Source organism: Emericellopsis atlantica (genome assembly GCF_019669845.1).
Source record: "Emericellopsis atlantica unplaced genomic scaffold F5Z01scaffold_11, whole genome shotgun sequence".
Taxonomy (NCBI): Eukaryota; Fungi; Ascomycota; class Sordariomycetes; order Hypocreales; family Bionectriaceae; genus Emericellopsis; species Emericellopsis atlantica.
Genome location: NW_025764713.1, coordinates 298,688 through 309,795, shown reverse-complemented (window position 1 = coordinate 309,795; position 11,108 = coordinate 298,688). Strand labels below are relative to the sequence as shown.

Here is an 11,108-nt window from a genome sequence, read left to right as displayed (position 1 = left end):
AGGCGACATGGAGAGCAAAACGCCCCCACGTACGCCATGCCACAGCCTTCCTACTACACAACGACACCGACCTCACGAGACCGTATAATGGATATGAATAATGGCGAGCGTTTCGAGGTGGCCGAGTCCCGGGGGTATCCCCCTTCTGCTCCGTCATATGCACAAGGGAACATTCAATCCGAAGGACCCCCTCTACATCACATGGACACGCACATGCATGCCACCGAGCCCATGGTGCCGCACCCGGCGGCCGTGCAAGAGCGACAGTGCGTTGATATGGGGGGCGCTATACCTAATCTCCTGGGCGAAGATCGAGCTCATCTGGTCTCTACCATCAAGTTCAAACTAACGTTGCGCCAGCAGCCCAAAGCGGCCCGAGCCTGTGGCGCTGGGGAGAGAGATCGACGAACCATTGACCCGCCGCCGATTCTGCAGCTACTCATCTCGAGCGATGCGCTGTCCCGGGAAGAAATTGCTATATACCTTCGCCACGAGCCCTACGTGATGACGGCGGAGATCTTTGACGAGACCGGCACCCACGAATGCGCAAAGATGCCTGCCGAGTTCAAGCACCAGCGCCGCATGACCGGCTCGCTAGTGGGCAACCCATTCTTCGGCAAGGACGAGTTCGGCGGGGAGGGCACCTTCTTCCCCTTTGGCGATCTCTCTGTCCGCAGTCTGGGCACCTACACCCTCAAATTCAAGTTGTTCATGATCGACCCGCAAGACCCGCGACGTCGCGCCCCGTGTCTGGGCGAAATCACCAGCTCGCCATTCCAGAGCTACGCCGCCAAGGGGTTCCCGGGAATTGAGCCGAGCTCCAAGCTTGTGAGAGTGCTGAGAGAGCAGGGATGCATCATCTCCATCAAAAAGGGCCACGACAAGAAGAGGCCCTACAGGGACAGCGCAGAGCCGAGCGGTGGCGAGGACGATGATGATAGTACGCCCAGCAACCGTAGGAGACGAGGGGGGGTGAAGGAAGGGCGCTGATGTGCGTGTCGCGGTGTCTTCCTCTCCTGCTACGCCCTGTTTTTCTAGTTCCATGCTTCCAGGCTGTGAGCTACACTTTCACGTGCTATGGGTACATTTGGCGGCGTTGGATCTGCATATCTTGGAAGACCAGTCGACATATCATGGACAGCAAATAACCACGTCAATATACCTAATGATATGGGTCCATAGTCTTTTATTCAAGAGCGATATTTGTTTGGGAGCTGGACAAGTGACAGGCCGTGCATGTCCGCGTATGATCCATACGTGAACGGCTGGCCTAGGGAGGGTGCCCGTTTCTGTGAGTCTGCCGTCGCGAAAAGTCATACCTTCAAGTTAGAAGTCCAATCTTGCCTTCGCCATGCGGCTGACTCCTACCGACATCAGAAGCGGCTTTTTTCACCTTCTCTGCGCCGCAAACTGTAGGTCTCACAAGGGTCAGGCGTTGCTTTTTTGCCAAGTTCACTGTACACGTGGCCAGGTCTTGGATGGCCGAGGGCACGTGTGTGCAAGTTTGCTAACCTCCTTGTCAGATGGCACCGGCTCGAATCATGTGATGTGTGCCATGTGTGTGCCGCTTCTGGGGCAGATGAGATCTGATGCTGGATACCTCGTCATTGCGAGGGCTTCGCACAACGAAGATAGCCCAGGGGCCACAATGCGTTCTACGGTACCATGTGAGCGGAGCCTTGATGCTTGATCGAGTACTACGCTCGTCGGGTATGTCCAGCCGATTTGACATGCGCGTTTCAGTTTACGACTTGCTCGCAAACTAGATGGGACTTTCATGATACCAGACGCAGAAGGCGGGACCTCATCAGGAAGGTCACCGGCAGGAATTGCTCTCAAACACCGGAGGTCTTTCGATCTATACTGGTCTGTCTGTGCCTGGGAGGGGTAGTAAGCAGCGTGCTTGGATTAAACTCTGCGGTGTTTTTGGCACAGAGTCATTTCCTTCCTTCGAGTCCGCGCTCTTGTGAGTCTTTTCTATCCCTACGCTGGCTTTGGTTTTGTCACTGTCCTTTATGGACAGGCTTTCGTGGGCTTGTGGTATCAGTCCAATGTGTTAATCAGCCCGAAACAGCGATGTGATTGGTAGGAAGAATCCTACGAAGCAATTAGTTGATGAGGATCTTGAGATGTTGTTCGAAGGGAGTGAACGCACGCAAAATAAAACACTGCGTTACATTTGGCTTCAATCTAAGTTACCCTGCACCTTTGCTACTGGTAGCTAATTAGTACTTGGTAGACTAGCAGAGTTTCGTCCCATGATGCCTTGTTAATGCCCGATTGACTATACTACTCTACTGTTGGTTTTCTATATGTAATCCTATTAATAATAACAAGACGGTTGCATCTGTTCTAAACCTAGGCTGCAGCTTGCTCAATGGTGTTTGAAAGAAGGTAGCGCTTTGTGCCACACTGCCCTTTGAATGCAAGGAGTGGCTGACTGCAGACGACGTTTGGGCCACCTCACGCCGTCATTAGTGCGGATACACGCGCCCTGATCAGGGTCAAACATTCGTAAATAGAACGAACAAATAGCTGCCCTTGGCTCGGGTAGCCAGGCTATCTCTGCAAGGACGTGCAGACACTCGAGAGCGACTCGCCATGCTCAGCGCCATTGAAGCAGACGAGAACACGATGAAGATGGCGCGCGGTTGGGTGTATAGCATATCATCATTCTCGGTGAGACTGGCCGGCGGCTGGGTGACCTTGACCGCCACTCTACGGGATGCTGACTGCTGGGCGGACCAGTGCATGACCTTCTCCTCTGATACCTACCTATCACAAATTCACGATGGTGCTCTGTGGACATGGCTGGCCTGCCACGTCGAGAGCGCAGGGCGAGGCATGTGCCCTCACGCTACGGAGGACGGCGTTAAAAGTTTTTGGTCGCGCTAATTCTATATATCGACGTAAATAGCTAGTTTTAGTATAAATTTACTAGCGCCGTTCCCCGCCCCTCGATATACTTATTTCTACCCGCTAATTTAATAACCTTCTAAACGTACCTCGGGATATGTTTAATCTACCGCTATATCTACTCTTACGGGAGGTTTTTTTAAGCCTTTTCTTACCTTATAATAGCTTCCTTTCGTATGCGCGGCGTACCCTTCTTCGTAATATATCTCTTTATCTACGGCTAGGTAGGCTCGATTATATTAAGGTCCGGCGAGTTATTAGGCTAAGGAAGGCGGCGCGCGCTTTCCTAATCGAAGACTTAATATTAAAGAGAGTATAAGTATACCGGAGCCTTATCCTCTTAAATTAATATACCTAGCCGGCCGGTAGCTTTATATTCTTTCGCGAAAGGAATTAACTTCGGCGTTAAGATAATCTTCTAATAACGCTATTAGTCGATATTACCTTTACCGCCTCTCGTAAGCTTCCGGGTCTTTTTAATCTATCGTTATTATAGTACGCGGCCGGGGGCTTTACCCTCGCGAAGCTTTATATAATTTATACTAACCTCTAACTCCTATATTTTCCTTACCTCTAGCTTAAGTATTTTATTTAAAGCCTTAAGTTTTTTCTTAAAGGCTCGTTTCTCTTAAGTAATCTTTAGGTATTAATAATAATAAGGACCTTTCTTATCGTAAGAAAAATAACCCTAGAATATAAACTTAGAAGACCCTTTTTATCGCTTATAAATATAGCTTTTATTAATTTTCTCTTTAGGCGTTCGCTAGATCTAATAACTACCGCGGCGATATAATAATACTATAAAGGTCTCGTTAGATTAGATTACCTTTTTCTAATTATTAAGGCTCTAATCCTTCCTTTCGAGGTACTATTTAAGCTATTCTTTCTTTATTTTTTATATTAGACTAAGCTTTTTTATAAGCTTAGTCTTCCAGAAGCTAGCCCTACGGAGTATTCGCCGGATCGTTATAGCCGATATCTCGATACCGAAGTAACTAAGATCGCTAGTAATATTAATATAGCTTTTCTCTCTTCCGTATCGATCGCGGTATATAAGCTTTAAGACCTCTTCTTTAGTAGCGGTTTGCTTAGAAGGACGGCTAGAATAAGGGTTATCGGTAAAGAGGGCGTCTATAAGGACGATCGGCCGGACGGTAAGGTCGAAGCCTCGCGCTATAGCGCGGGTAAATATCGTATTAATTATACTCTTACTAACGCCTATAAGGGCTATTACCTCGATAGTAGTCTTATTTAAGGCCTTAAGGCTTATAATTATAGCCCTTATTATAATATTAGTATATAGTATCTTCACGGTCGGCTTTAAAAGAAAAAATAATTATATTTTATTAATTATAATAACGTTCGATAGTGAGGGGAAAGTCGGCCTAGTAGATTTATACTTAATATAGTGTAAAAATTCTATAGGTCTAGCTAATCCCTGATCTTCTAGCGTCTTAGCGACTAAAAACTTTTGACGCCGTCCTCCGTAGTGAGTTGAACATTGTCGCGAATGGTTGGGGATAGCAGTGGCGCTGTTTCAAAAGTCAGCACAGGGCGCCAGCCGAGGGCCGGATTGAGTCAGCGCGCGTGCTGGCTGGCTCCTTCGCAGCACAGGCCTGCCTCCTGTCATTTTGTTCAACGCTGAAGGGATGGAGGGACGGAAACTAAAAAAAAAGAGAAACAAAACGCATTGATTTGAAACAAGTCTACGAGGCTAATTATGAGGCAGACCATGCGGCCTACGGGCCACGGCAGTACGCACGTAGGTAATTGTTGCCAACAACAGCCAGCGTGCGCATGTTGAGGGAGGATCACTGGCGCCCCCGCTGGAACGAGCCAGACTAGCCAGGACCCAGGGAGAGGAGAGGAGAACGTACGGAGTTCCTGCACGACCGAGAGCAATGGATCCGCAAAAGAGACCGACCTGATTGAGAACATTTCGTGATGGCGATGTTGAGGCTGAGCATTGCTGGTCTCAAAGGTGAGACTGAGTGCGATCAACATTGGGTTCGATGAAGCTTCGTTCTTAAGCTTGAGCCTCCAGACTCCAACGGTCCAACCTTAATTTCTCAGCGGGTGGCCCCGCTGTACAGGCCGGAGGCTGGCCACTGAAGACTCGCGGCTGTAGCCTGTAGGTAGCGCTCAGGGGTAAGGGGCTCCAGTCGGGAAGCGCCAGGCGGGTCTGAGCCAATCGGGTGTCTCAGAGGGCCTCTCATGGTAGCGCGTTTCAGGGTCTGCAGGTACGAACAAGCGTTAAAGTTCCGGGGCCCGCAGGCTCCCCCGTAGCAGTGCGTACTGCGTTCTCCGTTCACAGCACCGCATCACTGGCCTGTTTGCACATTACACCGCGTTCCGAGTGGGCAAACAAATGCATGCGGCCAGCTCGGGAAGATGAGGCCTTGATGCGAAACGTGGGCACATCTCACTCGGTCGTCCAAAGACTTGACGTTGACCAAGGCGTGGCCGCGTGGGTGATGTGGCATCAAAGACACGATCCACTTCACCGCCGGCTGCTGGCACGAGCTTTCACCAAGCCACCATGCGGTACGCAAGGCCAACTTTCATCGACAATGAGCCAAGAGGATGGATCGCTCCTGATGCGTTCCTATGTAATCGAATGTGGTTGGCAATCGGCCGCACCCTGAGCTTTACGAGGCTGGTCTCTCGCTGAGCGTTGATCTGTGGACCCCGGGCGTCCATCGTGGAGATTGAAAGATCGAAACACCCGACCGAGCTTAATTGCCTAGTGGAAACAACTGTTCACGATCATCGATGATACTTTAGACTGCCGTGGGGGATCATGTATTCGACACGAGGGCCGCACGACCTACTTATACTTACGCATAATTAGCTGGCCAGCAAATCTAGGAGCAGCAGACAATTGCCAAGTCCTCAGTATCTGCGCTCGATCCCTTGCGTAAAGGCTTTTGAAAGACTGCTCAGGGGCCTCCTCAAGGACCCCTGCCACATCTGAGGCACTGATCGTAACAAAGCGCGCCGGCATGCAAGGTACAAGCGCGCCCATGCCGGGCACCCCAGTCGGTGCCAGCCACGCCTCCCTGTCGCCTCGATACCTGCGAATGGCGGGAGGCCACGCCCAGACTGCGGTCCAGTCTCGTCGCTGGCGTCTACTTGTAGCTGTTCTTTGAACACTGCGCAGCAATGCTCCGTAATAAGAACAAGGGTCTCAGACATCTGAGAGGGCACAAGCAATGAATGGTGGAGTCACTATCCAGGTGAGAGCCCCCCCTGTATTAAAACTTCCCACCCCCTTCGCCACGCCCTCAATGTCCAACGACCTCTGATCTCTTCCTCTGCTCGTCTTCAACCTCTTCTTTTGACCTTTGTCCATCCATTCCTTTCAACTGCTGGAGACTACCTGCTGAGCACGTCCTCTTCTTTACACACAATTTGAACAGACAATCACTGTTCTTTTCTCTCATTTACTCACTTTCATCCCCGACATCTTGCTTGACTCGACTCGGCTAGCCCGACCTCGACAGCAGAACAAACAACCAAGAAACATTCTCACTTGGTTTCAAGTGCTCAAAGTACCCTCCAACTCAAGGACTATCATCCCAATTCAAAAGAGCAAACACTCCGCTTCAACCATCATGAAGGGCTTCTACTACGGAGCCGCCCTCGCGGCCCTGGCTGCCACTGGCGCCAGTGCAAAGGACGAGCGTACCTTTGCTGTCCTTCGCTTCACCAACAAGCAGCTCACCCAAGGTCCCATCGACCCCATCGTCTCCCCTGGCAGGCGTGCCACCCACTCCCACATCATCATGGGTGGCAGCGGCTTCAGCTCCACGGCCACCGGCGAGGACCTGATGAACTCCCAGTGCACCAACGCCCAGATTGTCGGCGACAACAGTGCCTACTGGTTCCCCCAGCTGTACTTCTACGACGAGGACAGCGGCGAGTTTGAGTCCGTCAACGTCAACTACGTCAATGTCTACTACTTCTTCGAGGCCACCGACGACGAGATCGTCGCCTTCCCTCCCGGCCTCAAGATCCTCGGCGGCGACCCCAACGCCCGCGAGATGCCCGCCTTTGGCTCTGCCACCAACCTGGACCCCAACAAGGGCCCCATTCAGAACGTCAAGTGGACCTGCCCCCGTCTCAACAACGAGTACAACCCTCCCTCGTGGCACGAGGACTCGGACGGCACCACCTGCGGTGTCGGCGACCCCATCAACAAGGGCGAGGGTGTCGGGTTCCCCGACCAGAACTGCGACGGCCTGTACTCGCCCCTGCGTGCCGACGTGCACATGCCCTCGTGCTACGACCCGGAGAAGGGCCTGGAGGACCACAAGAACAACATGGCCTGGCCCGAGGACAACGGCAACGGCAAGCTCAACTGCCCCGAGGGCACCATCCACGTGCCTCACCTCTTCCTCGAGGTCTACTGGGACACGCCCGACTTCAAGGACCGCTGGACGCCCGGCCAGAAGAAGCAGCCGTTTGTGCTGTCCAGCGGCGACGCCACCGGCTTCTCCTCCCACTTTGACTTTATGGCTGGCTGGGACGAGGATGTCCTCCAGAACATTATCGACACCTGCGACGCCGGCACCTCGGGCATGAACAACTGTCCTGGCGTGACCGTCAACGAGGAGGACTGCACCATCCCCGCCGAGTTCGACGACAAGGTCATGGGCACCATGTCCACGCTGGCTGGCAACTGCCCCCTGACCGGCTGGAGCTACGGCCTCAAGGGCGTGGTGGACGATGTCAGCGACAATGTCAGCGACGTCGTCGACGACGTCGTTAAGCCTGACCCTACCACGTCCCAGGCTGTGAGCTCTGTGCCCGCCGCCTCGCAGGGTCTGCCCGAGGTGTCCCACGCCCCCACCAACGTCGTGGAGAACCCCTACGTCCCCGAGGCGTCGGTCGAGGCCGAGGAGGACCCCGTCGTCGCGCCCGTCTCGTCCGCCGATCCTGTCGTGGCCGAGCCTGTCGCGCCCGAGCCCACCAAGACCACCAGCAGCTGCGAGAAGAAGATCCACACCGTCTGGGAGACCGTCACCGAGACGGAGAATGTCTACGCCGAGCCCACTGGCTCGGCCAAGGCGCGCCGTGACTCTCACGGCCACAGCCACCTCCACGGCCGCCGCCGCTTCCACTAAGCTGGTGGCAGTTGAGTTGAGTACTACCAAGGGACTGAACCCTGAAAGTTGATTCATTTACATTGGGCATCCGGACATATGGGGTGGTTTGGGGACTGGACAGCAAGCGACGTGGGACAAAATGGGTGCATTGCGAGACTACATCACTTCTCTTCCATCTTCCCGCCTGACCTGCCGTTGCGGTTGGTCAGGCATCTTTTCTCTCTCTTTGGCCATCTGGCTCTTTTGCCATCGGCTTTTTCTTTCTTTCTTTTTCGTGTCTACTTACAGCTGTTGGATACCCATGAAGTGCCTTCACGGGCTGGATAGAGGAGCAATTGGATGAATGTCATTTCCTGCCTGGGTTTGCTGTGACCTGTGACCTGTCTCGGGGAGCCTTGCTTGCTTCATAGCGTGGAAGAGTCAGCATCTTGACTCAATAGGATTCATGAGGAGCCCCCTCATAGTGAGTATCTACAGTTACCGTAGTGTTCAAAAATATCCTAGAAGAGAATGATCCCGTCGCTCCTGCCAATCTGACATGAACGTCGTTCCTGCATTAGACCCAACTGCACAGTGCTGGTACATTTATACACCGTACACACACTGTCCAAAACTCTACCTGCAGCCTCAACTGTGAACGCCTGAGTCCAGACTCCGTGACTGCACCCTCCGTACCCTCGCAATCTCAATGTCCCTCTATCACGAGGCGGCCGAGCTTCTACTCGCCTCGCCAAACGAGGGTGGCAGCCTCAAAGCCCGCGTCTTTCGCCGCAAGGACCTCAAGTCTCCACCAGCCCAGCTGTATGCCCTGGTGCTGGAGACGTGCAAATGGAGCGCCGTGCTGAAGGAGGTTGTCGAGAAGAGCGAACTGCTCAAGCTCGAGAGAAAGGTACTTACAGCACACCACTCTCCATGAAAGAACGTACACTTACTGACACGATGCAGCTCACGCCCGCACTGGCACTTCTACTGGTGCATGATCTGCTGATATCAAAAAAGGGCCTCGCCCTGCCACAGAGCCACGGTCTGAGCCAGAACGTCGTGAAGCACAAGGGGAGACTCAGCTCCGAGTTCACACGTGCGAGACTACGGCGGAAAGCACCTACCGTCGACGCACTGAGAGAGCAGGTGGAGGCTGAGGCTGCTGGTGATGCCGAGGGCTATCCCCGCTGGGTGCGAGTGAACGCGCTCAAGACGACGGTGGAGGAGCAGCTGGAGACCACCTTTAAGAACTACGAGAGGGCCAGCACCCTGAAGGAGGTCATCACCACCAAGGCTCGACAGGCCATATGGGTCGACCCCCACGTACCAAACTTGCTCGCCGTCACCCAGGGCACGGCGCTGTTCAAGACGGAGGCGTACACATCGGGCAAGATCATTCTCCAGGACAAGGCGTCCTGCTTCCCCGCGTACCTGCTCGACCCCCGCGCGGAGGATGGTGATGTGATTGACGCCTGTGCTGCGCCGGGCAACAAGACGACACACCTGGCCGCGGTCCTCCACAGCCACCGGCCCGAGTTCGACAGCCCGCCCCAAACGGTGTATGCATTCGAGAAGGATGCGGGCCGGGCCAAGACCCTGGAAAAGATGGTCACCATTGCCGGGTCGAGGAAGACGACCAAGATTGGCCCGGGGCAGGATTTCTTGAGGGTCAACCCCCAGGATCAGCGATACGCCAACGTAGGCGCACTCCTGCTCGACCCCAGCTGTTCGGGTAGTGGGATTGTCGGCAGGGACTCGATGCCCGAGTTGCATCTCCCCGAAGCGATCGGCGCCAGCAAGAAGAAAGCCGCAGAGCCCAGCAAGACGCTCAAAAGGAAGCACGAGGAGGTGGCGGCGCCCGAAGAAAACATATTGCGGGACGACGACGGCAACGAGACCATTGTCAAGTCGGAGAAGGACCTCCAGTCTCGTCTGGAGGCCCTGGCGTCTTTCCAGCTCACGCTCGTTTTGCACGCGTTCAGGTTCCCGCGCGCGACAAAGGTCACGTACTCGACATGCTCTATCCACGCAGAGGAGAATGAGTCTGTCGTCATGAAAGCCCTGCAGTCCGACGTTGCTCAACGGCGGGGATGGAGGATCCTCAAGCGAGAGGATCAAGTCAGCGGTCTACGGGACTGGGAGGTGCGCGGCCTGAGCGAGGCGTGCGACGGCGACAAGGATATTGCGGAGGGTTGTATACGGTCTTATAAAGGCGATGGGCGTGGTGTCATGGGATTCTTTGTCGCGGGGTTCGTGAGAGCCCCCGGCGACGATCTACGGGAAGAGGAGCAGGAGAATGAGGGGCCGTATGTACGGGACGAGGACGGCGTCATCGTCCGCGACGGACAGGGCATGCCGGTGCTCAAGTCTACGGGGGAGCCAGTCACTCTGCGGCCCCGGGACGCCGAAGAGGAGGAGGACATTGTTGACGGCGGCGACGACGACGTTGAATCAGCCAGCACGGATAGCAGCAACAGCAGCAGCAGCGACGACGACGACGACGACGACGACGACGACGGTGGTGAAGACGAGTGGGCTGGTTTCGGAGATTAGAGTGTTTGAGACGAGCAAACTTTTAACTCATTCGATCAACAGAGGATCGTATCCACCGTCAGATTGCCCGGGATGGCTTTCGTCGTTGTGCAATGCCTCGGGACGGAGGGTGGCCGAAAAGAGTTGTGCACGCTGCGTGCCTTTCAAGTGCAGAACTGCAGATTGCTGCTCGGCAATGGCGTGCCGAGCGAGTACACACGAGCGAGCCACTGGTTCCTTTTTTTATTTGAATGCCGGCCGCACCGGATTTTACGGGTCTCTGCGGCGGCAGACAGACATTACGTATCAATCCTAGGCCAAGCGAGTGTCTAACCTCCCAAGCGAAGGTGGCCTCGACGTGTGGTGATCTGCACAATAGATCTTCTGGCCATCGCCAGCCTGGCCAGCATGTTGGATCCGAGGACAATTCAGCCAGCAGCGATCTACCTTGTCGGCGCGAGATGGTGCAAATCTTTGATCCGGGATTCGGGGCCGGCACGGCGTTAAGGGGGACCGCCAAGGATGGATCTAGTGGTGGGTGCCATCGCGTGCGGCTGGCTGGCCGGCTAC

The 11,108-nt window shown here is 54.3% G+C and overlaps 3 protein-coding genes across 3 annotated transcripts; all 3 read left to right on the top strand.

Moving 5' to 3' along the window:
- Positions 1 to 276: 276 nt before the first annotated feature.
- On the top strand, positions 277 to 990 carry F5Z01DRAFT_620889 (velvet factor-domain-containing protein; the record flags this gene model as incomplete). The annotated part of the gene is made up of 1 exon (XM_046261163.1): positions 277 to 990. The coding sequence occupies one exon, from the start codon at positions 277 to 279 to the stop codon at positions 988 to 990; it is 714 nt and encodes a 237-aa protein (XP_046118904.1).
- Positions 991 to 6,047: 5,057 nt separating this feature from the next.
- On the top strand, positions 6,048 to 8,508 carry F5Z01DRAFT_653517 (uncharacterized protein). The gene has a single exon (XM_046263366.1). The coding sequence runs from the start codon at positions 6,531 to 6,533 to the stop codon at positions 8,040 to 8,042; it is 1,512 nt and encodes a 503-aa protein (XP_046118903.1). The 5' UTR covers positions 6,048 to 6,530; the 3' UTR covers positions 8,043 to 8,508.
- On the top strand, positions 8,407 to 10,674 carry F5Z01DRAFT_62801 (NOL1/NOP2/sun domain protein). Its single transcript, XM_046261569.1, has 2 exons — positions 8,407 to 8,913; positions 8,970 to 10,674. Exons 1-2 carry the CDS (start codon positions 8,713 to 8,715, stop codon positions 10,557 to 10,559), a joined length of 1,791 nt encoding a protein of 596 aa, XP_046118902.1. The 5' UTR covers positions 8,407 to 8,712; the 3' UTR covers positions 10,560 to 10,674.
- The last annotated feature ends 434 nt before the right edge of the window (positions 10,675 to 11,108 follow it).

Coding starts and splice junctions, on each gene's coding strand:
- F5Z01DRAFT_653517 (XM_046263366.1), top strand. CDS start 6,531: ATGAAGGGCTTCTACTACGGAGCCGCCCTCGCGGCCCTGGCTGCCACT.
- F5Z01DRAFT_62801 (XM_046261569.1), top strand. CDS start 8,713: ATGTCCCTCTATCACGAGGCGGCCGAGCTTCTACTCGCCTCGCCAAAC. Junction 8,914..8,969: donor TGCTCAAGCTCGAGAGAAAG/GTACTTACAGCA, acceptor GACACGATGCAG/CTCACGCCCGCACTGGCACT.